Source organism: Nicotiana tabacum, chromosome 13 (genome assembly GCF_000715075.1).
Source record: "Nicotiana tabacum cultivar K326 chromosome 13, ASM71507v2, whole genome shotgun sequence".
NCBI lineage: Eukaryota > Viridiplantae > Streptophyta > Magnoliopsida > Solanales > Solanaceae > Nicotiana > Nicotiana tabacum.
Genome location: NC_134092.1, coordinates 53,816,779 through 53,841,293, shown reverse-complemented (window position 1 = coordinate 53,841,293; position 24,515 = coordinate 53,816,779). Strand labels below are relative to the sequence as shown.

The 24,515-nt window shown below is 38.6% G+C and overlaps 2 protein-coding genes across 2 annotated transcripts; both read left to right on the top strand.

The window, feature by feature from the left end:
• The first annotated feature begins 19,699 nt into the window (after window positions 1-19,699).
• Window positions 19,700-20,287, top strand: LOC142168123 (uncharacterized). The gene has a single exon (XM_075228784.1). It carries the CDS (start codon window positions 19,700-19,702, stop codon window positions 20,285-20,287), a length of 588 nt encoding a protein of 195 aa, XP_075084885.1.
• Window positions 20,288-22,234: 1,947 nt separating this feature from the next.
• LOC142168122 (uncharacterized) lies at window positions 22,235-23,149 on the top strand. Its single transcript, XM_075228783.1, has 2 exons — window positions 22,235-22,410; window positions 22,570-23,149. Exons 1-2 carry the CDS (start codon window positions 22,235-22,237, stop codon window positions 23,147-23,149), a joined length of 756 nt encoding a protein of 251 aa, XP_075084884.1.
• The last annotated feature ends 1,366 nt before the right edge of the window (window positions 23,150-24,515 follow it).

The window sequence follows — 24,515 nt, the reverse complement described above, 5'->3', positions numbered from 1 at the left end:
TGGTTCGTCAGCGGGCGGTTTTGATCCTCGTTAGCAGTTACTCTCTATTCAGTAGATTTTGGTGAGCCCTACTATGTTCCGGACTTCATGTCATTTGACGTTGTACTTTATGTTTTGAGGTATAGCCGGGGTCTTGTCGCCGGCAGTTTCATACAACTCTTTTGTTATACTTAGAGGCTCCGTAGACAGGTTGTGAGTGGTGTTTAACGTTGGGAATTAAACTAGTAAGTGTTGGTATTTGGGCAAACATATTTTTCAACATATCTATAAACTTGTAATATTTTGGAAATCATAAATGAATATCCTTTAGTAATGGAAAAAGAATGTGGAACACTTGACTCTTCTCATATCTATCACTTGTACTGATTCTTATGTTGTTAATGGGCAAGGTTGGGTAGAAGGCATCTTGCACTACCCCATATTATGCAGCCTCTTCCTGTAACGGTCAATGAAATCATATGGGTCCTATGACTACTCACCACGAAAGACAGGAGGATGAATCCTAGTCCACTTGTCCAATCGCTTCTACTCCTCAATGGTCGCGGTCGGTCTAGTCTCTGCTCTAACCGCTACAACCGACTGAACCCCGCCCATAGGTAGTGCACTTGGGGTCTGATACAATAGCAGTAGCATGCCCTGGAGCATGAACGGTAGGAGGCTGTGCTCCCCCTCCTACCTGAGATGTGACTGGATCTTCTGGAAATAGCTTAGCCTGGGTCATAGAATCCATGAACCACAACATAAAGCTCATGACCTTCTAAAAGCCTGGTGCGATCATAAAATCTTATGGGGCCGCCTCAGCTGCCGGTACCTCATTATGCTCCTCAATAATAGGATCCTCCACTGGATCCACTAGTGGTACTACTAGAGCAACTCTAGGATGTCCTCGTCCTCTAACAGGAGTTGTGGCCCTCCCTCGGCCTCTGCCTCTAACAACCGGGGGAGCAGCCCCTCTACCGCTAGGTATAGCCGTAGCACGCGTTCTCACCACCTGTGAGAGAATAAGAGAAAGATACTTAGAACAACATCAATTGCATGATAGGAGATGAAGAAAAAGAAGTTTCCTAACACCTTATAGCCTCTCGAAGATAAGCACAGACGTCTTTGCACCGATCCGCAGGACTCTACTAGGCCTGCTTATGACTCGTGAGACCTATATGAACCTAGTGCTCTGATACCAAACTATCACGACCCAAATCCCATAGTAGGTCGTGATGGATCCCAACGATGTTGTTAGGCAAGCCAACAGTGAACCTCCAATTTAATTATTCATTTTTAACTTTTAAAATCAGAAATTTCTTTAATTACACAGAATTAAATGGAGATCTCATGGAAACATACATACCTTTTTACCAAAAATACCAAGTACGAATAATACATCAAGCAAAGAGATAATAACAATAATTACAGCTGAGAAAGTACCCTAGAAGTCCCCAAAACTTGGTGTCACATGTGCGTGAGAAATCTAGGGAATATACAAAACTACTACAGCTACTATCTGAAATGAAATAGACAGAATAATAAATAAGATAAGAGGGAGACTCCGGGTGCTGGAGATCAAAGCATTGAATACAACTCACTACTAAGTTTCCGTGTAATGCGTCTACGCGCCCGTGTGACCACTGAAAGTACATGTCTCAGTACATGTACAATCAGTACAGAAGTGTAGCATGAGTAGGTAAATCAACGAGTATCTAGTCTAACCTCGAATAAGTAGTGATGAGGGATCGATTTGACACTTACTAGTGGTCAAATAATAAAATACATAAAATAGACAGGTATGAAGCGTAACATGTGACAAAAAAACAATTAATCTTTAATAATAAACTCCCAAACATAGATTATCACGAAATCACTAAAATGTCATAATCGGCCTCGAAGGCACAAGATCAACTGATACCAATACCAAATCAACTCTCAAGTGTTATGCACGAGTCTGTCGAGGTGAACGGCCTGATCTCATGGGAATGGTGTTACATAATATCGTCGAAGCGAACAACCCGATCCCATAAGTGTAAAGAAACTCCCTCGCTTGCGGAAATACATGTGAGTCGAGAAGACACAAAACTACCATTCATCAAATATTTCACGATTTCCAAAGAGACTCGGTCAATATTTTATTCTAGTCTCAATCCCAGTCATAAATTAAGAAAATCAAATATACAAGATTAATACACACACTACATTTAAGGCATGGTGTGAATCTAAGTCTACTCGGACATAAATATGAATACAACTAAGTATGGACTCTCGTCACCTTGTGCGTATGTATTCCCCATAACAAGTAGCACACAACAATTTATACACCTAAGGGGATAATTCTCTCTTACAAGATTAGGCAAGAGACTTACCTCACTTCCAAGCTCACTACTCGGCTCTTAAGCCTCACTAGAAATTCCCAAATGACACCGAGCAATCCAAAACTAGTCAAAAGTCGTACAAACTAATCAATATATGCTCAAAAGTTCATAATTCATCTATTAGAGTAATTTCCCAATCCAATTCAAAAAATCCATAAAAGCTACCCCCGGGCCCACTTGCCCGGATTTCAAAAATGTTTTAAGTTAAATGTTACTCATAACATTACGAGCTCAAATATATAATTTATTTCCAATTCCATAATCGATATGTGGTCAAATCTCATTTTTACCAAATCCTAGGTTCTTAAACAAAAATCCCAAAATTCCATAATTTCTATGTTAAAATCTACTCGTAATCCATGTATTTAATTCAAGAATTGGTAGAATTCACTTATCTTGTGATGTTGATGAAAATCCCCCTCAAAAGTGCTCTCAAATGCGTCCAAAACCAAGTGGAAATGTGAGAGAAATGGGCTAAGTCTCATGTTAAAATCAAGTGTTCCCAGGGATTTCTTCTTCGCGATCACGGAAGGTCTCTCGCGATGGAGAAGGCCAGCTGCCCAACTGACCAAAAATGCCCTTCGCGTTCGCGACCGACCGGTCGCGTTCGTGATGCACCCTATCCCAGCCTTCCGCATTTGCGATCCCCCTGTTGCGTTCACGAAGGCTAATAGCCTTCCTGCCCAGCTCCACTCCTGCCTTCTTCGTGTTTGTGTCGGGACTCCCGCGTTCGCGAAGAAGAGCAAGGTCCTCCCTCGCGTTCGCCGAGCTTTCTTCATGTTCGCGAAAAGAAAGATGTTTACCCTATAATTCCTTCCGATCGCGGGATACCCTTCGGATCGCGAAGCACACAAGCAATTTTAGCCAACTTTAACTTAGCTCCGGGTGGTCCGAAACACACCCGAGCCACCCGAGACCCCATCCAAATGCACCAATAAGTACATAAATACTACGGACTTACTCGAAGCATCAGAAAACATAAAATAACACCGGAGCCAAGAATCCCACCTCCAAACCAAATTAATCAACTTCTAACCTTCAAACTCATTAAAACCAACTCTGAACGCGACGAAACATACTTAGACAACTCGGAATGATGCCAAATTTTACGTACAAGTCACATATCACAATACGAACCTATTTCAAGGCTCGGAATTGCAAACGAACATCATCGATAACACCAAAGTCCACTTCAAATCAAAATTAGAAAATTCTAAAATCTTCAAAATGCCAACTTTCAACATTAAGCACTGAAACTCTCCTGGTCCACCCGAAACTGGATCCGAACATACGCTCAAGTCCAAAATCATCATACAAACCTATTTGAACCTTTAAATCTCAATTCTGAGATCGTTCACTAAAAATGTTGACTCTAGTCAAACTTTGCCACTTTAGGCCACTATTATGGAACTAAGTGTTCCGAATTCACCCTCGAACCCTTCCAAAACCAAACCAACCATCCCCGAAAGTCATAAAATAGTAAAATCATATATAGAAAGTCTTAAATAGGGTAACGGGGATCTAGAAAGAAAAACGACCAGTCGGGTCGTTACACATAACAGTATTGCGAGGCGTTCAGCCCGATCCCATAATTGTGTACACTGTCGAGGGTCGACTGGCACGAACCATAGATGCATCTCATAATACTATCAAGGCAAATGGACCGATCCCATAATGATACTGCTAAGGTGTTCAGCCCAATCCTATAGGAATAGTGAAACTTGACGGGTCACTAGCCCCACTCACGACTATATGTGTGAGTTATGAGATTCAAGAAACTTTCGGACAAATTCGTACAGCGCGGGAGAAATCCGTAAAAGGAAGTGCAATTTTTACTGCTAATCAGGTAACTTGCCAAATATCTCAGATATCAAGTCTGATACTTACGCAAGTCTAGTCTCAGGCAAAAATGTAAATTAAAGCATGTAAGAAGGCAAGGATAACTCAAACAATACAATTAAAGAATGGCGTGACTCTAAGTCTACCCGGAGCTAATCAGGAAACGTACAAACACTCGTCACGTCATACGTGTGTAGCTCCCACAACATATAGCATATAACAAATATAACACCTACAGGAAGATTACCCCTCACTAGACAGGAGACATACCTCGCTCCGAAATCTGATAACCGGCTCCAACGCCCCTCTTACTCCTCAAACCAATGCGAAATGAATCTGAAACTAGTCAAAAACGTGCAAACCAATCACAATATACTCAAAACTCGTAATTTAATAATTTATAACAATTTTCAATTCCACTCGAAAAGTGAACAAAGTCAATCCCCGAGCCCAAGCGCCCGGATTTCAAAAACTTTCGAAGATAAATATTACAAATAGCACCACTAACACAAATATATGATTTATTCCCAATTCCATGTCTAATATTTTGGTAAAAATCCAAAAATACCATTTCTAGGTTTTCTTCCAAAATCTCACAATTTCAACAAATGTTCATGTTAAAATCCATATATAATCCATGTATTTAACTCACAATAAGCAGGAATCACTTACCTTACAATAGGTGATGAAAATCTCCCATCAAAGAGCTCCAAAAATCACCCAACCAAGTGAAAGTGTGAGAGAAATGGGCTAAGTCCCGAAATAAAAAGTAATCTACCCAGGCCTTTCCTCTTCGCGATCACGGAAGAAGCCTCGCGATAGTGAAGGCCAAAAATTCTAGCTTCCCAATGTACTCTTCATGTTCGCGGATACCTGGTCACATTCGCAATGACCAACAACCCCAGCCCTTCACGTTCGTGGTACCCCAGCCGTGTTCGCGAAGGCTATTAGCCTTCCAGCCTCCAGCGCCTAATCCTTCTTCGTGTTCGCGGAGAGGAGCAAGGTCCTCCATCGCATTCGCGTTGGACTCCTCATGTTTGCGAAGAGCAACCTTAGATCCCCCTCATAAGCCTTCTTCGTGATCGTGGGACCACCTTCGCGACCGCGAAGCACACCAACACACCAGCAGCAGTAAAACACCCAAACTTGGTTTGAATCACACCCGAGGCCCTCCGGACCCCGTCCAATCACACCAAAAAGTCCCCATATCTTATCCAAACTTATCCAAAGACTCAAAACACCATGGACAACATCAAAACCATGAATCGACGATCAAATTCCTTTTTTTATCTTTCAAATCATCAAACTTCGTCGAACGCATCTGAATCACGCTTAGACATATGCCAGATCATGACCAAACTTCACACACAAGTTCCAATCCATAAAATGAACCTATCCAAGGTCCCAGAATACCACCCGGAGTCTGATAACGCCAAAGTCCATTTAAGTCAAACTTAGAAAATTTTAAAACCTTCAAAATGCAAACTTCCGATATTAAGTGCCGAAACTCTCCCGGACCATCCGATACTTAATCCGAACGTACGCCTAAGGCCGATATCACCTTATAAAACATATAGGAATGTTCAAATCCCGATTCTGAGGTCATTTACTCAAAAGTCAAACTTTGATCAATTCTTCTAACTTAAGGCTTCCGAATTGAGAATTTCCTTCCAAGCCAACTCCGAAATTTAAATCCCACTATACGTGCAATTAGTATTACATGAAGTGAATCTAATCAATGTCTTAAGCAGGCGAACGACATGCTAGAACCCGAAACGACCGGTCGGGTCGTTACATTCTCCCCCACTTAAACATATGTTCGTTCTCAAATGTGCCAAGAAATCGTTTCAAGGTTACCAAAACCATTGTATAACTCCTCGTGCACCTACCCGTGCCATCATAATCCATATGATCATGTTAGATCAACCCAGACGGAGGATCCTTCCTGGCACCTTAGCGCACACACCTTAGAACCAAATTCCAACATCCGGAATCTTCTATAAGGTCTGATTCTAGCATACGTACTCTATATCGATCCCCGCAAGATGTACCATACATATACACCCAAGTCGTAGTAACACGATGCACCGCATAGCTCATATGTCCCTAGTAAGATCTTCAAACCACAATAGCTGCAATTTCCGAACCCGATGCTGGTAATATACCTCATGACATATAAAAATCATGTTCCCAACCTCACAATACCGCAGTGATGAAAGAGAGGTACAGACTCTCATAACCACCCGTCAAATCAATACATCATGGGGTTCTTCCTCTTGACAAAACCATTGCCGCTTTCTGAACTGATTAGTGACATTCCTTCTCTAAACATATATTATACTCATTTGATTACACTGATTCCAGGTCCAACAATTTTATCTCACCCAGTACAAGCTGCTCGGTTGAACAGCCACATCAAAACCATCTAAAATCTCATACGACATTATCAATGCGCCAATAAGCCACAACTCGAATATGACCAATAAGGAAAAGCGATCCCGAGTACAGAACTATCCAGCCCACGTAAAGAATAAAACAACCAAACAGATGCTATGAACCAATCTTAGAGATGAGAAACAAAACACACAAAATAAGTATAAGGAACCGTACTCAACATCTTAGTGTTGCGGCATTCAACCCGATCCACACATAATACCTGTGGCGACGTGCCACCCGATTTATACATAACAATCAATAAGGGAGTACCCATTGAGAAAAAATGCGCATACCCACTCGACACACACATATCAGCTACAAGCACGCCAAGTACATAAACATAACTCTGGGGAGACAGATAGCACCATGCGCTACAAAGGTCCAAGCACGTCTAAGGTACAATAAACAACAAGTATCTCGAGAGCCATCTCGCTCATATAACATCATAAGCTACACAGTATCACAACACACGTGTGAATAACCAAGCTGTCTCACAACCCACATGGTATAAAAGAAAAACAAATGAAATAGACGACAACATGAATAACATCCACCACGCTCGAAGATTCATCCATAGATAAATGTTGCGTCATATAAACATATTTGATCTGGTGTAGACACATTAGGCCTATCAATGGACCTTAAGCCAATTCTGATCATTCCAAAATAGGCCAATAACCTTCCAAAGATCCACAATGACCCTATCCATGACATATATGATCAACCGTCAAATCCGGGAAAAACTTCCACAGTCTGCAACCAAAGGAATAGAGTGTCTCTCAAATATAAACTCTCCAATCAGCAACAGTACCAAAATCTTCATACCTGATTTCAATCTCTACCACTTAAATGACTAACACGTCACACTTATACAATCATCCCATGGGAGATACTCCCACAACCTTCCACACCAGGTAGAAAAATCTGCACATCCATAGCTACCAACCATACTATTTCTGTAATGCAAATCAAGAATTCTCAATTCAATACACAATGCCTCTTCTACCCAACACCATTCTCAAGTGACACTAAAATAGCACCAGCATACTTTGAACATCTGAAATCTTTCCCCGTTCCTCCGAGCACATGGAATCCCGGTCAAACTAAACTGTAACCTTGATCCTTTAATTCTAATTCCACACTGCTCACTGCACCTATCATATTATTACGCGAGAGTGCAAGAATTCCATCATATATACTGAACCATCAATGGAATAACCACTCCATTAGCTAGAACCCTTTACTTAACTTTTTTCAGAAGAAAAATTGCAACATGCAACCAAATTCCCATAACCGCAGAAGACACAAACCTCAAGTTGTGGCCTAAACTGCCATAACTCTTTCGAGACCAATTTATACATAACCAAACCATCATAATTCAATTCTCTGAATCAACCAAATTATAGGGACTTCCAAGCCTATAGTATAGCCACAAAACACCTATATAGACTTATCGCATCGAAGAAATCGATCACTTCCTTTACCATGCCAATCCAAACTGCTACTAAGCTAACTCAACTCCTCAGTTTTCTCTTGGCTTACCTTAAACATTAATACCTATCCTTTCCAGCACACAATGGATCTCAATCGACACCCATCCCGAGTGACCCCAAACTGCAAGGCCACGTCGTCTCAATATCTATAAGCTAATTTATGCCCTTTCATGCGCTCAATAGTACTTCCAACTGCTACACCAGTTCCGATGAGACCTCTTGCGAACCCGAAACTATTTCTTCCATGTTTCTAACACTGTAATGCAGAGCCGATGATAACATATAATACTCCTAGCACCCTTCACACTCTACTGCAAAACCCAATCCTCAGCCATATAAAGAACCCAAAAATCCTTAAGCATCACCCTTAAATCTTGAATCCACTAGAACCATTATTGAGGGTCGCCCACTCTAAGCTAGTCATGAATATATCCAAACAACTAGCACTCTGTTAGCACACAAATACCTTAAAGAAGCAACCGCATGAATCCCTTTCCTTGTACATCACATTCACAAAGAAATATCTCATCTGAGTCATTCCACAACCTTCACACGTCAATAAGGTGAAATGTAGCATATATCCATCAAATTCCTTGCTCGAATTACTCTTGGTGTTCTCTTACACAGTCATAAAAAATCCAATAATGTATCGATAACCAAAAACTACAAAGCCACGTAACCACGTGACCCAATCATCAACGGTAGGCTCCCCCATTTGGCTTTAAGCCACAATCACATCAATCAAGAACCACCCGCAATGACTTCTCCTTCTAGCTACCATGATCCCACACTGTTACCTAGCCAAATTTCTCACAAGCTCTTGTTGCACTAATCATACACATCCCGAATTATCAGCCACAAACTCACACTCGACCTCCTGACAATCGCACCATCTTCTTCAAGCGATCAAAGCCCACATCGTAGTACATGCTTCTCGTTGGATAGAAAGTAGAACTATTCATAGGAACTTTTTCTGAAATCATGTAACCCTAACCTGCTCACAGGAGTTAGCCCACCTATGTAACCCCATATCGACATTCCTTAACGACTTTGCCATAGTTATACCCACTATGAAATCAGTTACTCCTCCTGAGCCCGCACTCGTCTACCAGCTGTTAGAGTCCATTTATTTCCATTAACATTAACTGAAGGACCAACATTGCATTCAAAACTCGAAGTCATATTACACCTCAAAATGATAATCAATCATTTATGTTCCTCTACATTCCAAACAAATCTTTCAATCACATTTGAACTTCCTAAGCATAGAAGTTGACACCTAAAATGGAATACACCGACTTAGTCATTTGTCCACCATGACCCAAATCTCGCATCAAGACTCCTCAAGTCCTGTGGCTACCCTGCCACAAAGTCGGTAACGATATGCTCCCACTTTTACTCCAGTATATCCGCTTCCAAATCAAACCACTCGATCTCTACTGCTCATACTCGACCTGCTAACAATTCAATCACCATGAGACACATTCCACCACATCCCTTCTCATCCTTTGCTGCCAAAAATTCTGCCTCAAATCATGATCCATCTCTATAGCACCCGAACAAATAAAATGCCATCAACTTTAAGCCTCCTTAATGATCATCTCCCTCGAGCCATCCATACTGGAAACATCGATCCGACTTGAAGGTCGCAATACACCGTCATCTCAGATTACCGCTTCTTAGGTACCGCTTCACAACACCATTCCTCCAAGGGCAATCAAATGAAGACCATCGTATCGACAAGCCTTAATGCACTCAAATAAGGATGACGATGCGACAACACAAAATAAAATTCCACCATGTTTGGAAATATCAAGTCTAGCTACTCTGTCAATCAAAACCTGAACATCTATAGTCCACTTGCCTCTCCTCTGCTGGAATTAAATATCGAATCTCCCAATCATGAGCCGAATAATTCTCCTCCTGAATCATTCATAGTTGTGACACATAGGTGAGCACCCTACCACTTACGCCAGTAATAGGTGATGTAAATCTCCCCTCAAAGAGCTTCGAAAATTGCACAACCAATTGAAAGTGTGAGAGAAATAGGCTAAATCTTGAAATAAAAAGTAATTTGCCTAGGCCTTTTCTCTTCGCAATCGCGGAAGCAAAAACTTTTAGCTACCCAATATACTCTTTGCGTTCGCGTTCGCGACCGCCTAGTCGCATTTGCGATGACCAGCAACCTCAACCCTTCACCTTTGAGGTACCCCAGCCACGTTCGTGATGGCCATTAGCCTTCTAGCCCCCACCGTCTCATCCTTCTTCACGTTCGCAAGGTTGGCTCCGCGTTTGCAAAGAGGAGCCAGTCTTCCATGCGTTTGTGTTCGCCTCCTCACATTCATGAAGAGCAACCTCAAGTCCCCCTCACCGGCCTTCTTCGCGATCGCGGGATTACCTTCACGATCGCAAAGCACACCAGCACACCAACAACAGCAAAACACCCAAACTTGACCCGACACCACCCCGAATCACACCCGAGGCCCTCGGGACCCCGTCTAATTATACCAACAAGTCCCCATACCTTATACAAACTTATTTGAAGGCTCAAAACACCGCGAACAACATCAAAACCATGAATCGATGATCAAAATCCTTCTTTTAACTTTTAAATCTTCAAACTTTGTCAAACGTGTTCGAATCATGCTTAGACATGCCGGATCATGACCAAACTTGGCACACAAGTTCCAATCCATAAAATTAACCTATCCAACATCTATTAATACCACCTAGAGTTCAATAACGCCAAAGTCCATTCTAAGTAAAACTTAGAAAATTTAACATAGAAGATGCAGACTTTCGATATTAAGCGCCAAAACGTTCCTGGACCATACGATACTCAGCCCGAATATACGCCCAAGTTCGATATCATCTTACGAACCTATAAGAACCTTACAATCCCGATTCTGAGGTTGTTTACTCAAAAGTCAAACCTTAGTCAATTCTTCTAACTTAAGGCTTCCGAATTGAGAATTTCCTTTAAAGTCAGCTCCGAACTTCTCAAAATTCAAATCTGACTACACGTGCAAGCCATAATACATGAAGTGAAGCTACTAAAGGTCTTAAACCACCGAACGACATGCTAGAACTAAAAATGACCGGTCGGGTCGTTACAATAATGGATATAGAAAAAGAAAACAGGTTATCCACTATGAGATTTAAACAATGGTTTCATGTCTTGCTTCTTAATTAATATCTAATAATTATTTACAATTTTTATATAGAAGTTTAAATTTTAAGGTTATTTGCACATAATCCAAATAACCCAAATCAAAATTTTACATGATTTATGTCTGCGCATTGCGCGAGTACTAATACTAGTTATTATATATTGGATTGGGTTGCACGCGCAATAGTATTATTAATATTTGGGATCGGGTTGCGCGCTGCAACAGAGAGGATGTTATGTAGTTGCTTTTGGTTGTTATGCTCCATTACCGTATTGTGTTAGGAGGTTGTGAAGTGATGTTATTCTAGGGCCCTCTGTTAGCTACTTCTTTTATTCCATTGGTTATGTAGTTATCCATTTCCCTATACTATTTTTGTTTCTCTACTTATTACTTGTCAGGTTTACGGTGAGTGTCTTGTCATAACATCGTCACTACTTCGTTGAAGTTAGGCCCAATACTTACTGAGTACATGGGGTAGGTTGTACTCATACTATATTTCTGCACTTCTTGTGAAGATCTCGATGTTGGTTCTAACAACGTTTAAAGGTGATTGCTCGGACCCTTTTCTTCTAGGAGACTTGAGGTAGTGATGTTTGGCGATTACAGACCCTAGAGTCCCCTTCCTATCTCTTACTACTGTTTATTGTACCAGACAATATTGTATTTCCATTTCAGACTTTTATTTAGCATTGTTAGTGGCTCATGTACTTGTGACACCAGATTTTAGGAATAGTTTTAGACAGCGATGGTTGTACCTAATATACGTTTATGTTATTTTACCTTTTTATTATTATAACAACCCGACCGGTCATTTTAAGCTCTATCATGTTGTTCAATGGTTTGAGACCTTGAATAGCTTCACTATATGTATTATGACGTGTACGCGTAGTTGGATTTGATTTTTGAGAAGTTCGAAGTTGAATTGGAAGGATAATTCTTAATTCGGTAGCTTTAAGTTGGAAGAGTTGACCAAGGTTTAACTTTTGAGTAAACGACCTCGTAATTGGGATTTGAAAGTTCCTATAGTTTGTAAGGTGATTTTGAACTTGGGGGTATGTTTGGGTTGAGTATCGGATGGTCCGAGAGCGTTTCAATGCTTATTATCGAAAGCATGCATTTTGAAGGTTTTGAAATTTGCTAAGTTTGATTTAGAGTGTACTTTGGTGTTATCGGACTTCACACGGTATTACGGGAACTTGGATAGGTTCATTTTATTGAGTATAACTTGTGTGTGAAGTTTGGTCGTGATCCGATATGTTTAAGTGGGATTCGGATGCGTTCGGCAAAGTTTGCAGATTTGAAAGTTAAAAGAAGGATTTTGATCAACGATTCGTGATTTTGATGTTATTCGTGGCGTTTTGAGCCTTTGGATAAGCTTGGGTAAGGTATTGGGACTAGTTTGTATGATTGGATGGGGTCCGGGGGGCCTCAGATATGTTTATGGATGGTTTCTAACCATGTTTGGGTGTTTGCTGGTGCTGGTTTATGGTGTTGTTCTTCGCGAATGTAGTGGGAAGCACGAGTTCGCGATGGAGGATTTTGGCTACTAGAAATTTGTGCTATATGAACGCGACAAAGGCGTCGCGAACGCGGAGAAGGATCTGGGGCCAGGGGACTTTTACCCTACGCGAACACAACATGGGAATCGCGAATTCGAAGGATAACGGGCTGGCAAATTTTCCCTTCGCGAACGCAGGAGATCGACCACGAACGTGAAGGAGGGGATTGATGCTGGAGGAATTTAGTCATCGCGAACGATATGGTTTGCTCGTGAATGCAAAGTTGTGGGGAGGGTAGGCCTTCGCGAACGCGTTTGTTTTCTCACGAACATGATGAATGGCTTGGCAGAGGCTTATAACAGTGAGCGTGGGGGTGAGCTCATTTATTTCAATTTCTCTCTTATTGAGGCGATTTGGGTCAATTTTGAAGTGTCATTTTCATCATCTATCATAAGATAAGTGATTCCTACTCATTATGAGTTAATTACATGGATTATATATGAATTTTAACATGAAAATTGGCATAAATTGTGAGATTTTGGAAGTAAACCTAGAAATGGTATTTTTGGATTTTTTCCGCGAAATTGGATGTGAAATTTGAAATAAATTATATATTTGAGTTTGTGGCACTATGGGTAATATTTATCTTCAAGAATTTTCGTAATCCAAGCGCGGGAGCCCGGGGTTGACTTTGTTGGCTTTTCGTATGGAGTTGGGAATTATTTTTAATTGTTAAATTACAAGTCTTTGGGTATATTTTGATTGGTTTGTACGTTGTTTGATTAGTTTCGGATCATTTGACATCGATTTGAGGTGCTAGAGAGGAGTTGGAGCCAGTTATTGGATTTCAAAGCGAGGTAAGTCTCTTGTCTAATCTTGTGAGGGGGAATTTATCCCGTAGGTGTTATATTTGTTATGTGCTATATGTTGTGGGAGCTATACACGTATGAGGTAACAAGTGTCCATGCGTATGCCAGAATTCCTGATTAGGTCCGAGTAGACTTGGACTTACTCCATGCTTTAGTTGTAATATTTGGGTTATTCTTGCCTGTTTATTTACTTTAATTTACATTTTTGCCTGAGACTACATTTGCGTAAAGTATCGGACTTGCTATTTTAGATATTTGGCAAGCTACTTGATTAGCAACAGAAATTATACTTTCTTTTATTGATTTCTCCCGCGTTGTACGAAATTGTCCGAAACGTCTCTTAAACTTTATAATTCATACATATATTCGTGAGTGGGGCCAGTGACCCGTCAAGTTTCACTATTCCTATGGGATCGGGCTGAATGCCTTAACAGTAATATTATGGATCGGGTTGTACGACCTTGGCAGTATTATGAGATGCATCTATGGTTCAAGTGGGTCGACCCTCGGTAGTGTACATGATTATTATGGGATCGGGCCATACGCCATGACAGGAAATCATGCCATTACTGTTATGGGATTGAGCCATTCGCCTCGGCAAAATCGTGCGAAATATTTGATAAGGAGTCAGCGTACTTATGAGTCTTCCTGACTTGAGATGTGACCGTTTAGTTGGTGTTGACCATTATGTATTCTATTTGAAGAAGTATCCGCTACTTGAGTTCTTTGTGTTTACTCTTCAGTTGAGGATCATATTGTATACTTATATATGTTTTTATTGTTTTACTTTCCATGCTTCATACTTGTCTACTTTTATCGTACTTAATTTATTGGACCACTAGTAAGTGTCGATGTCGGCCTCTCGTCACTACTTTTTCAGGGTTAGGCTAGATATTTACTGGGTACGCATTGATTTACGTACTCATACTATACTTTTGCACTAATTGTGCAGGTACCGAGATAGGTTCATCTGCTGATCATCTTGGCGCAACTGCTAAGGGACTTTATCGTGAGTTGCATTCCATGTTACGATCTGTAGCACATAGAGTACCCATAATATTCATTTATTTTATTCTGTCCATTTTATATTCCAGGCAGATATTGTATTGTACTCCCTAGTAGATGCTCATTTACTTGTGATACTGGGTTTTGGGAGTTTCTAGTGGGTGTTCATAGTTGTACTTATTGTTATTATCACTATGTTTTATGTATTATTCGTACTCAAAATTTTGGTAAAGAAATATGTATGTTTCTATGGGTTCTGGATTTAAATTCTATTTATTTAATGAAATTCATGATTTTAAAGGCTAAAAAGGATAATTAAGTTGGAGGTACGCTCATTAGCTTGCCTAATAGCATTGTTAGGCGTCATCACGACCTATTATGGGATTTGGGTCGTGACAATTATTATAAATGTCTCTTTAATGGTTTAACTATTTAATTGTTGTGTTAATGTTGGCTTGCCTAGCAAGCTGATATTAGGCATCATCATGACCCCATGATTGAGATTTTGGGTCGTGACAGTTTCTCATCTGAATTATGAGCAACTATATCTTCCTAGGCCACAATGATGTTGGAAGAAGTAACCTTGTGTGATTGTGATACTAGATCCAAAATTTATTTGGTTTGTTGAGTGAAATAAAAATCGAAAACACGGCATTGAATTGGGTAGTGATATTGTTAATTCACTTATTAGATATCTTGTAATTGAAGCGAGGACAAAAATATTATAGGAGTTGGATTCCTCAAAAGTTCGAAATTAAAGTTGTGGATTCTTTAGGTGATAAATTTGGACTTGAGAATTGAAGTGTTTACCTTTGTTCGGTAAAACTTATTTGGAAAGTATTGTCTGAAACTGTATACGGCCAAAATCGGGCTATCCCTTTGCTTGACTAATCAAAACTGGAATATGATAGATTAAGGTCCGACCTCGAGTCATATCGAACCGGGGTGTGAAATTATATCGCCAAGCTCGACACCCCGGGATCGAACAAAGTCGAGATCAGGCGAGATCGGGGGAAACTTGCTGAGTCGGATAACAGAAAGGCGAAATATCCACGATCAAGCGTAGATCACGACGGAGATCTCGGCATGTATCAAGGATAGGCCAATTAATTAGCCAATCAGGAAATTTCTTACTTCATTTAGAACTGTATGAAGAGTAGGACTCCCCTACTATATAAAGGGGGTATGATCATTTGTAAATAGAGGAATTTTACGCAACATAAAGCAATACATTGTCATTTTCTAGCTTTCATTATTGTTTAAGTTGAAAGCAATACTCTGTTCTTATATCAAGTTGAAACTTCTCTTGGTTCAAAGGTGGTCTAACACAAGGGCCAAGGCTATTCGTCTCGTTTGGTTTGCATTTATTTCTTATATCGTCAAATTCAATATTAATATATTTGTAATACCCAAAATTTTTACTAATATTTGCATTTTCGATTGAACATCTTTATAATGAGGAGATAATTTTACTTCGCACTTCCTAAACATGAAATTTACAATACATGAAAATTCCTTACTCTAGGTTGTGTTAATATTGACAAAGAAGTTCCATGGTATTGCTATGTATAACACTTAATATTATTTTGATGAATTATTGTTAAATATATTATAATTAAGTTTTTGGGCTGCCACCCTTTTGTATTTATCTAAGGATATTTAGTAGTTGGGCAGCCATTTTTATTTCATATTTATCCAAAATTCTTAAAGATAACTTTGATTGACTTAGTCTTCTATAAACTCCCCATTTTCATTCTTTCAAGAAAAATAAAACCCCTACTCTCTCTCCTCTTATCGCCTGAAAAATTCATGAAACCTACCATAAATTTTCACTAAACTAACCAGCAAAATTCGTTCTTGGTGAAGCTCAAGTTGCTCCTCTCTTTTGTGGTAAGTTACTAAACCCGTTTTTATACTAGACAGCTATTAGTACTTTCTTTATATCTTTTTGTATAGAGCTCCGTTTAAAGTGATATAAGACTTTCTGGAAAGCTATTTCATAGATCTATAACTCTTGTGAAGGAACAAAAACTTGGTTTGTCTTTTATTTACCCGAAAATAGGTAATGAAGTACAAGACAAGTGCTGCCCAGATTTTCTGTTTTATAAACCCTCCCTGTACTACTGTTAGTAAGTTTAGCATAACGTTTTGTAACAAATTGATACGGGGGTGATTCAAGATGTTCTTAAACTCTAAGATACATATCTACAACTGTAAAGAAGACCACACAGTCTAGTTTGTCCTTTTTCATCTTCCAATCTGAGTCACAACACGAGACAGTGATATTGTCCAGAATTTCTATTTCAAACATTTTGGGTAATTTTTACCAATATCATGTTTAGTTTGACATGTTAAGTTACTGAACTTATATAGATATTTTATTATGTATTTAAGGTATATATATCCTTCTAAAAGCTAAGGGGAAGTGTTTGAGGAAGTGGACGGATTTGGTTTGTCTATGGCGTAGACGATTCGAACGTTCTCAAGTTGTGGTTGAACTATTTTGTGGTAAAACACCAAGGTTTGTGTATAAACCTTGTACTCTTTACTTGTTGGAATATTTTGAAATATCCTAATATTTTATTTTTCTTGTCTTCAATTTATATCATTGTATTCGTGTTATATCAAGTATTGTAAGATATTTGCTAGATCACCCACTCGTGCGGATTTGCTTGATCATTTTGCATTCTTGTTGGGACTTTGTCCTTCTTGTGGCAGTGACTTTGTCAATCATCTTGGAATGCCTCTTGATTTGGATCTTTTGCCATCTTGACTTTGGATTTGTAGTTCGTTCTTAAATTAGGGAACTTGTCCGTGTTAAGTACGAACTAGGAAGCCATTTTTAATATGGTTCTTGATTCTCTTGACTATTGGGTTTTAACCCTACTTGATTTGGGGCTTAGAACCATCTTGATATCTGATTTTGCTTAGTCTGATGGCATGACGTACATATTGGGAGAAAAATAGATATTTGACAAACTCTCTTGGATTGATAGTATATGCTTTCTCAACTCTTGAATCTTTAACATTGTTATTGATATTTGGAAATACTTCAAAGGTTGATATTTGATAATTTTGATATATTTATTCACTTGTTTTAAATTATATTTTATTTGAGCTACCTATGACTGGAAATGGGAATTGGAGAAGTTAATGGCTCCAAGCATAAAGCTTATACGCCACTAAGCTTTATGCTTAGCGATAATTATTTTCTATCGTAGGTAATGTACGGGATAAAATTTGAAGGCGGCCTTATGAAATAGTCTTTTGGGGAGCACTTATGGAGATCACATTTGCATATGCACCATACTTTTATATAGTTTTGGGACTTGTACATGATATATATGTCACACTTATGTATATTATTTGGAGGCTTGGATATTAAGACCAAAATCTTATAACTTGAATTTGGTAACTTATTTTGCTATTTTAAGGTGTGTTAATAACTCAACTCTTGTAATATGTTGAATTTACACTTTGTCTTATACATATGTACAAAGGAGAAAATTAGTTTTCCTTTTTATACTCGATAGTTTGAAATTTATGTACAATACAAACTTGCAGTGATGTTGATTATTCAAGAAGGGTTATATCACCTTATGTTGATATTTTGACATTGTATTTTATTTTTAAAAATAAAATAAAATTATGAAGAGTATTTTCAAAAAAACAATAAAAAAATATTGCACTTTGGACCTCATCGCATTGGCCTATTTCCGCTACTAAATTATTCTAAATATTTTTTTAAAATAATGTCTTCTTAATGTTGTAAGTAGTAAATTAGATTTATTTCGTAAGTAGCACCCTTCCAAAGGGGTTGCTACAAGTTTTGGTACCAGCGCCTAAGTTTTGTGATTCTAGGATTTTTGTTATAATCGTACCTAATATTTTTGTTATTTTCTTTCTTGAAAATGACTTGGATATTATAAATTTTTGCATACTTGTTTAATGTAATTTGATGTATTACTTGTGCATATGCATCATGTACATGTCCCTAATATAGTGTGATCTTATCTTTTATAGGAATTTTAATATGGCCTCTTCTTCGAATAGATCTATTGAATCTGTTGATGAAAGTCAGACCCATTATAATGCTCCACCTCACTTTCAAGAAGGAGATGAGGCACCCTTGCCTAACCTAAATCATCATCGTGTTAGTGAAAATGAAGTGGACAATAATCCAAGAGCAATGGGTCATAATACTCCTATTATGACTCCTCCATGGCTGGGGACAATGTCAGAAACCTAGTGAAATAAATTTTGAGAAGATGAGGAAAATAAGTGGAGTTGAATTTGAAGGCACTACTGATCCCACGGTAGCTGAACAATGGCTCGAGCGCATGGAGAGGGTCTTTGAACAACTAGAGTGTACTTGGCAAATTGAAGTATGCTATCTCTCTTTTACAAAATGATGCCTATGATTGGTGAATAAGTGTGCCAAATGCAAAAGCAAAACCTTCGGTGCTGACTTGGGATGACTTTGTGAAAGCATTTCGTGCGAAATATGTCCCCCATGTCTACTGTGATGCAAAGAAAAAAGAGTTTTTGAATTTAAGACAAGGGAGTATGTCTATTGCAGAGTATCAACAAAATTTTCTCAGGCTTTCTCGCTATGCTGGAGGTATTATTGATGGTGAAAGAGACAAGTGCAGAAGATTTGAAGAAGGTTTGAATGGTTACATTCGAAAATCTATGGCAATCTTGCAACTTGAGGATTTTTCCAAGCTAATTTCAGTTGCTCTTACTTGGGAAAGAATTGACAAGGAAGAAGCTAGTAGGAGAGAAAACAGGTTTAGGAAGGGTAATTAAGATTATGGCGGTATATCCAAGAAGGGAAAGTTTGACTATTGCAAGACAGAAAGTGTACAGAAGTCATCATATCATAAGTAGAATAAGCCAAATTTCTCTACTACTGGTACTCCAAATTATGGCCAAGGCAAAACTTATACACCTACTTGTGCACATTGCGGAAAGAATCACTATGGTGCCTGCAGAAGAGCTTCTGGTACTTGTTTTAATTGTGGAAGTATGGATCATAAAGTGAAGGATTGTCCTAATCCTAATCCTCTTTCTTATACACATACAGAGGGATCAGTTCTAAAGCCTATCACTACTCATTCTCAAGCTAATAGCGGTGCAAGACCTAAAAATATGCAACCGGCGGGTTCAGGTGGTGCTAATCAGGCTAGTGGGTCGAGATCTACTGCACGAGTCTATGCTATGAGACAGAAGAATGACCAAGATGGCCCGGACGTGGTTGTTGGTAAATTTCACTTATTTGGCATATCTGTTGTTACATTATTTGATCCTGGATCTTCGCACTCTTATGTTTGCTCATCACTTGCATTTCCTCATACTTTTAAATCTGTGAGACTTGACTTTGATGTGCTGGTCACGAGTCCATTAGGTCATCAGGCTGTTGTTAATAGGATTTACCGAGATTGTCCATTCATGATTCAAAATCTGGTCTTCCCTGCAGACTTGCTTGAAATGCCCTTCAAAGACTATGATGTTATTATTGGTATGGATTGGCTCCATAGGCACCATGCATTGGTTGATTATAGGTTGAAACAAGTGACTTTTAGAACTCCTGCATACTCACACATAGTAGTTTAAGGAGAAAGATCATTGACAACTAATATTATTTCTACGGTCTTGGCAAGGAAGATGATTTGTCAAGGTTATGATGCCTATCTTGCTCATATAGTCGATACACGATTGGGGAGTCCAAGTCTTAAGGACATACCAATAGTGTGCGACTTTCCTGTTGTATTTCCTGATGATCTTCCTAGGTTGCCTCTAGAAAGGGAGATTGAATTTCCTATAGAGCTTGTCACTGGAACTACTCCTATTTCTATCGCTCCTTATAGAATGGCTCCAGCTGAATTAAAAGAGTTAAAGGCTCAATTGCAAAAACTTCTTGAGAAAGGTTTTATCCGTCCCACTATTTCGTCTTGGGGAGCTCCTATTTTATTTGTGAAAAAGAAAGATGGCACTCTTAGGCTTTGCATTGATTACCGACAGCTGAACAAGGTAACAATCAAAAACAAATACCCACTGCCTAGAATCGATGACTTGTTTGACCAACTGAAGGGTGCCAGCTTGTTCTCAAAAATTGACTTGAGGTCTGGATATTATCAGTTGTGCGTGAGGGAGCAAGATGTTCCTAAAACTGCTTTTAGGACCAAGTATGGCCATTATGAATTTTTGGTAATGCCATTTGGTTTGACAAATACTCATGCTGCATTTATGGATTTAATGAACCTTGTATTCAAGCCTTACCTTGATCAATTTGTGGTGGTCTTTATTGATTACATTTTAGTCTATTCCAAGAATAGAGAAGATCATGATAAGCATATTCGGATTGTCATGCAAATTCTGAAAGAGAGGCAACTCTACGCGAAGCTTTCCAAATGTACTGAGTGAAGTGGCATTTTTGGGGCATATTGTATCAGCTGAAGGTGTGAAGGTTGATCCTAGTAAGATTCAAGCTATTGTTGATTGGAAACCTCCTAAAACTCCAACTGATATTAGAAGTTTCTTGGGTTTAGTAGTATGCTATAGGAGGTTCGTGAATGGCTTCTCTATTATAGCTTCTCCTTTGACCAAACATTTGTGTGCGATGACAAGTGTCAAGAGAGCTTTGAAAAGCTCAAATCCTTATTGACACAAGCTCCAATACTTTCTTTGCCAGCTGAAGGGAAAGATTATGTGGTATACAATGATGCATCTCACCATGGCTTAGGTTGTGTTTTGATGCAAGAAGGGAAAGTAATTGCTTATGCCTCTCAAAAGTTAAAATCGCATGAGTTGAATTATCCCACTCACGATCTTGAACTTGCTGCCATTGTTTTTGCCTTAACAATTTTGAGGCATTACTTGTACTGGGAGAAATGTCATATATTTACTGATCACCAGAGTTTGAAGTACTTGGGTACACAAAAAAGAGTTAAACTTGAGACAACGTAGATGGCTTGAACTCATCAAAGATTATGATTGCAAAATTGATTATTATCTTGGTAAAGCTAATATGGTTGCAGATGCGTTGAGTCGCAATTCCCTTACAAGTTTAACTCTAAGTCCTTTGCACTTGCTTCTTGAATTAACAGCCATGAATGTTTCTCTTTCATTTAATTTTAATGGTTATATCATTGCTAATTTGCAAGTCAAGCCAGTCTTACTTGAGCAGGTCCAAGAAGCGCAGAAGTTAGATGAAAAGCTTGTAAAACGGGTTGAAGAAGTCCAAAATGGAAGAGAATCAGATTTTACATTGAAGAAAGATGATACCTTATTTTATAAAAATAGGTTGTATGTTCCTAATGATGATGAATTGAGGAAGCAGATCTTGATTGAAGCAGATAGTTCGCCTTATGCAATACATCCTGGAGGTACTAAAATGTACCAGACCATCAAGGAGCACTACTGGTGGAGTGGTATGAAGAAAGACATTGCAGAGTTCATTTCTAAATGCTTGGTATATCAACAAATAAAAGATGAACATCAAGTCCCAGTTGGTCTACTGCAACCCTTTCAATACCCGAGTGGAAATGGGAAAGGATAACGATGGACTTTATTTCTGGACTTCCACGCACTCAAAGGAATCATGATGCAATTTGGGTCATTGTAGATAGACTAACTAAGAGTGATCATTTCTTGGCAATCAGAATGGACTACTCAATGGAATGTTTGGCAGAATTATACATTAATGAGATTGTGAGGTTGCATGCCAGTCTGAGAGGGTAATACAAATCTTGGAGGATATGCTTCGAGCCTGCATTATTGAGTTTGAGGGTAGTTGGGACAAACAATTAGCCCTGATAGAATTTGCTTACAATAATAGCTAGCAATCAAGTATAGGCATGCCTCCTTATGAAGCTTTGTATGGGAAAAAAATGCAGAACGCCTCTTTGTTGGAACGAGGTTGGTGAAAGAAAATTGGTGGGTCCTGAGATTGTTAAACAAACTGAAGATAAGGTAAAAATCATCAAGGATCGCTTAAAAATTGCCTCAGACAGACAAAAGTCTTATGCTGATCTTAAGAGGCATGAAATTGAGTATAAAGCGGGTGATAAGGTATTTTTAAAGGTTTATCCATGGAAGAAGATTATGAGATATGGCCAAAAAGGTAAACTTAGTCCACGATTTATTGGACTTTATGAAGTGCTTGAGAGAGTTGGCCCGGTTGCTTATAAACTAGCCCTTCCACCAGAGTTAGACAAGATCCACAATATCTTCCATGTTTCTATGCTTAGAAGATACCGCTCAGATCCATCTCATATTCTTCCTATTGAATCTATTAGGCTCAATCCTAATTTGACATATGGAGAAGAACCAATCCAAATCTTAGCGCGTGAGTTAAAGGAGTTTAGAAACAAGAGCATCCCCTTAGTGCAAGTTTTTTGGAAAAAATCATTCTTGCAAAGAAGCTACCTGGGAGCGAGAAGAGGATATGCGAGATCAATATCCACATTTGTTTAGGGACTAGTACCAGGTAAATTTCGGGACGAAAATTATTTAAGGGGGAGAGAATTGTAGCACCCTAAATTTTTACTAATATTTGCATTTTCGATTGAGCATCTTTATAATGAGGAGATATTTATACTTCGCACTTCCTAAATGTGAAATTGACAATACATGAAAATTCTTTACTCTAGGTTGTGTTAATATTGAAAAAGAAGTTCCATGGTGTTACTATGTGTAACACTTAATATTATTTTGATGAATTGTTGTTAAATACATTATAATTAAGTTTTTGGAATGCCACCCTTTTGTATTTATCTAAGGATATTTAGTAGTTGGGCAGTCATTTTTATTTCATATTTATCCAAAATTCTTAAAGATAACTTTGATTGACTTAGTCTTCTATAAACTCCCCATTTTCATTCTTTCAAGAAAAAGAAAACCCCTATCCTCTATCCTTCTTATCGCCTGAAAAATTCATAAAAACTACCATAAATTTTCACTAAACCAACCAGCAAAATTCGTTCTTGGTGAAGCTCAAGTTGCTCCTCTCTTTTGTGGTAAGTTACTAAACCCGTTTTTATACTAGACAGCTATTAGTACTTTCTTTATATCTTTTTGTATAGAGCTCCATTTAAAGTGATATAAGACTTTTTAGAAAGATATTTTATAGATCTATAACTCTTATGAAGGAACCAAAACCTGGTTTGTCCTTTATTTACCCGAAAATAGGCGATATAATATAGGACAGGTGCTGCCCAGATTTTTTGTTTTACAAACCCTCCCTGTACTACTGTTAGTAAGTTTTCCATAACTCTTTGTACAAAATTGATATGGGAGTTGTAACACATATCTACAACTGTAAATAATACCACACAATCTAGTTTGTCCTTTTTCATCTTCCAATCTGAGTCACAACACTAGACAGTGATACTGTCCGGAATTTCTGTTTCAAACATTTTGGGTAATTTTCACTAATATTATGTTTAGTTTGACATGTTAAATCACTGAACTTATATAGATATTTTATTATGTATTTAAGATATATATATCCTTGTAAAAGCTAAGGGGAAGTATTTGAGGAAATGGACAGATTTGGTTTGTCTATGGCATAGACGATTCGAACGTCCTCAAGTTGTGGTTGAACTATTTTGTGGTTAAACACCAAGGTTTGTGCATAAACCTTGTACTCTCTATACTTGCTAGAATATTTTGAAATATCCTGATATTTTATTTTTCTTGTCTTCAATTTATATCATTGTATTCATGTTATATCAAGTATTGAAAGATATTCGCTAGATCGCCCACTCGTACGGATTTGCTTGATCATTTTGCATTCTTGTTAGGACTTTGTCCTTCTTGTGGCAGTGACTTTGTCACTCAT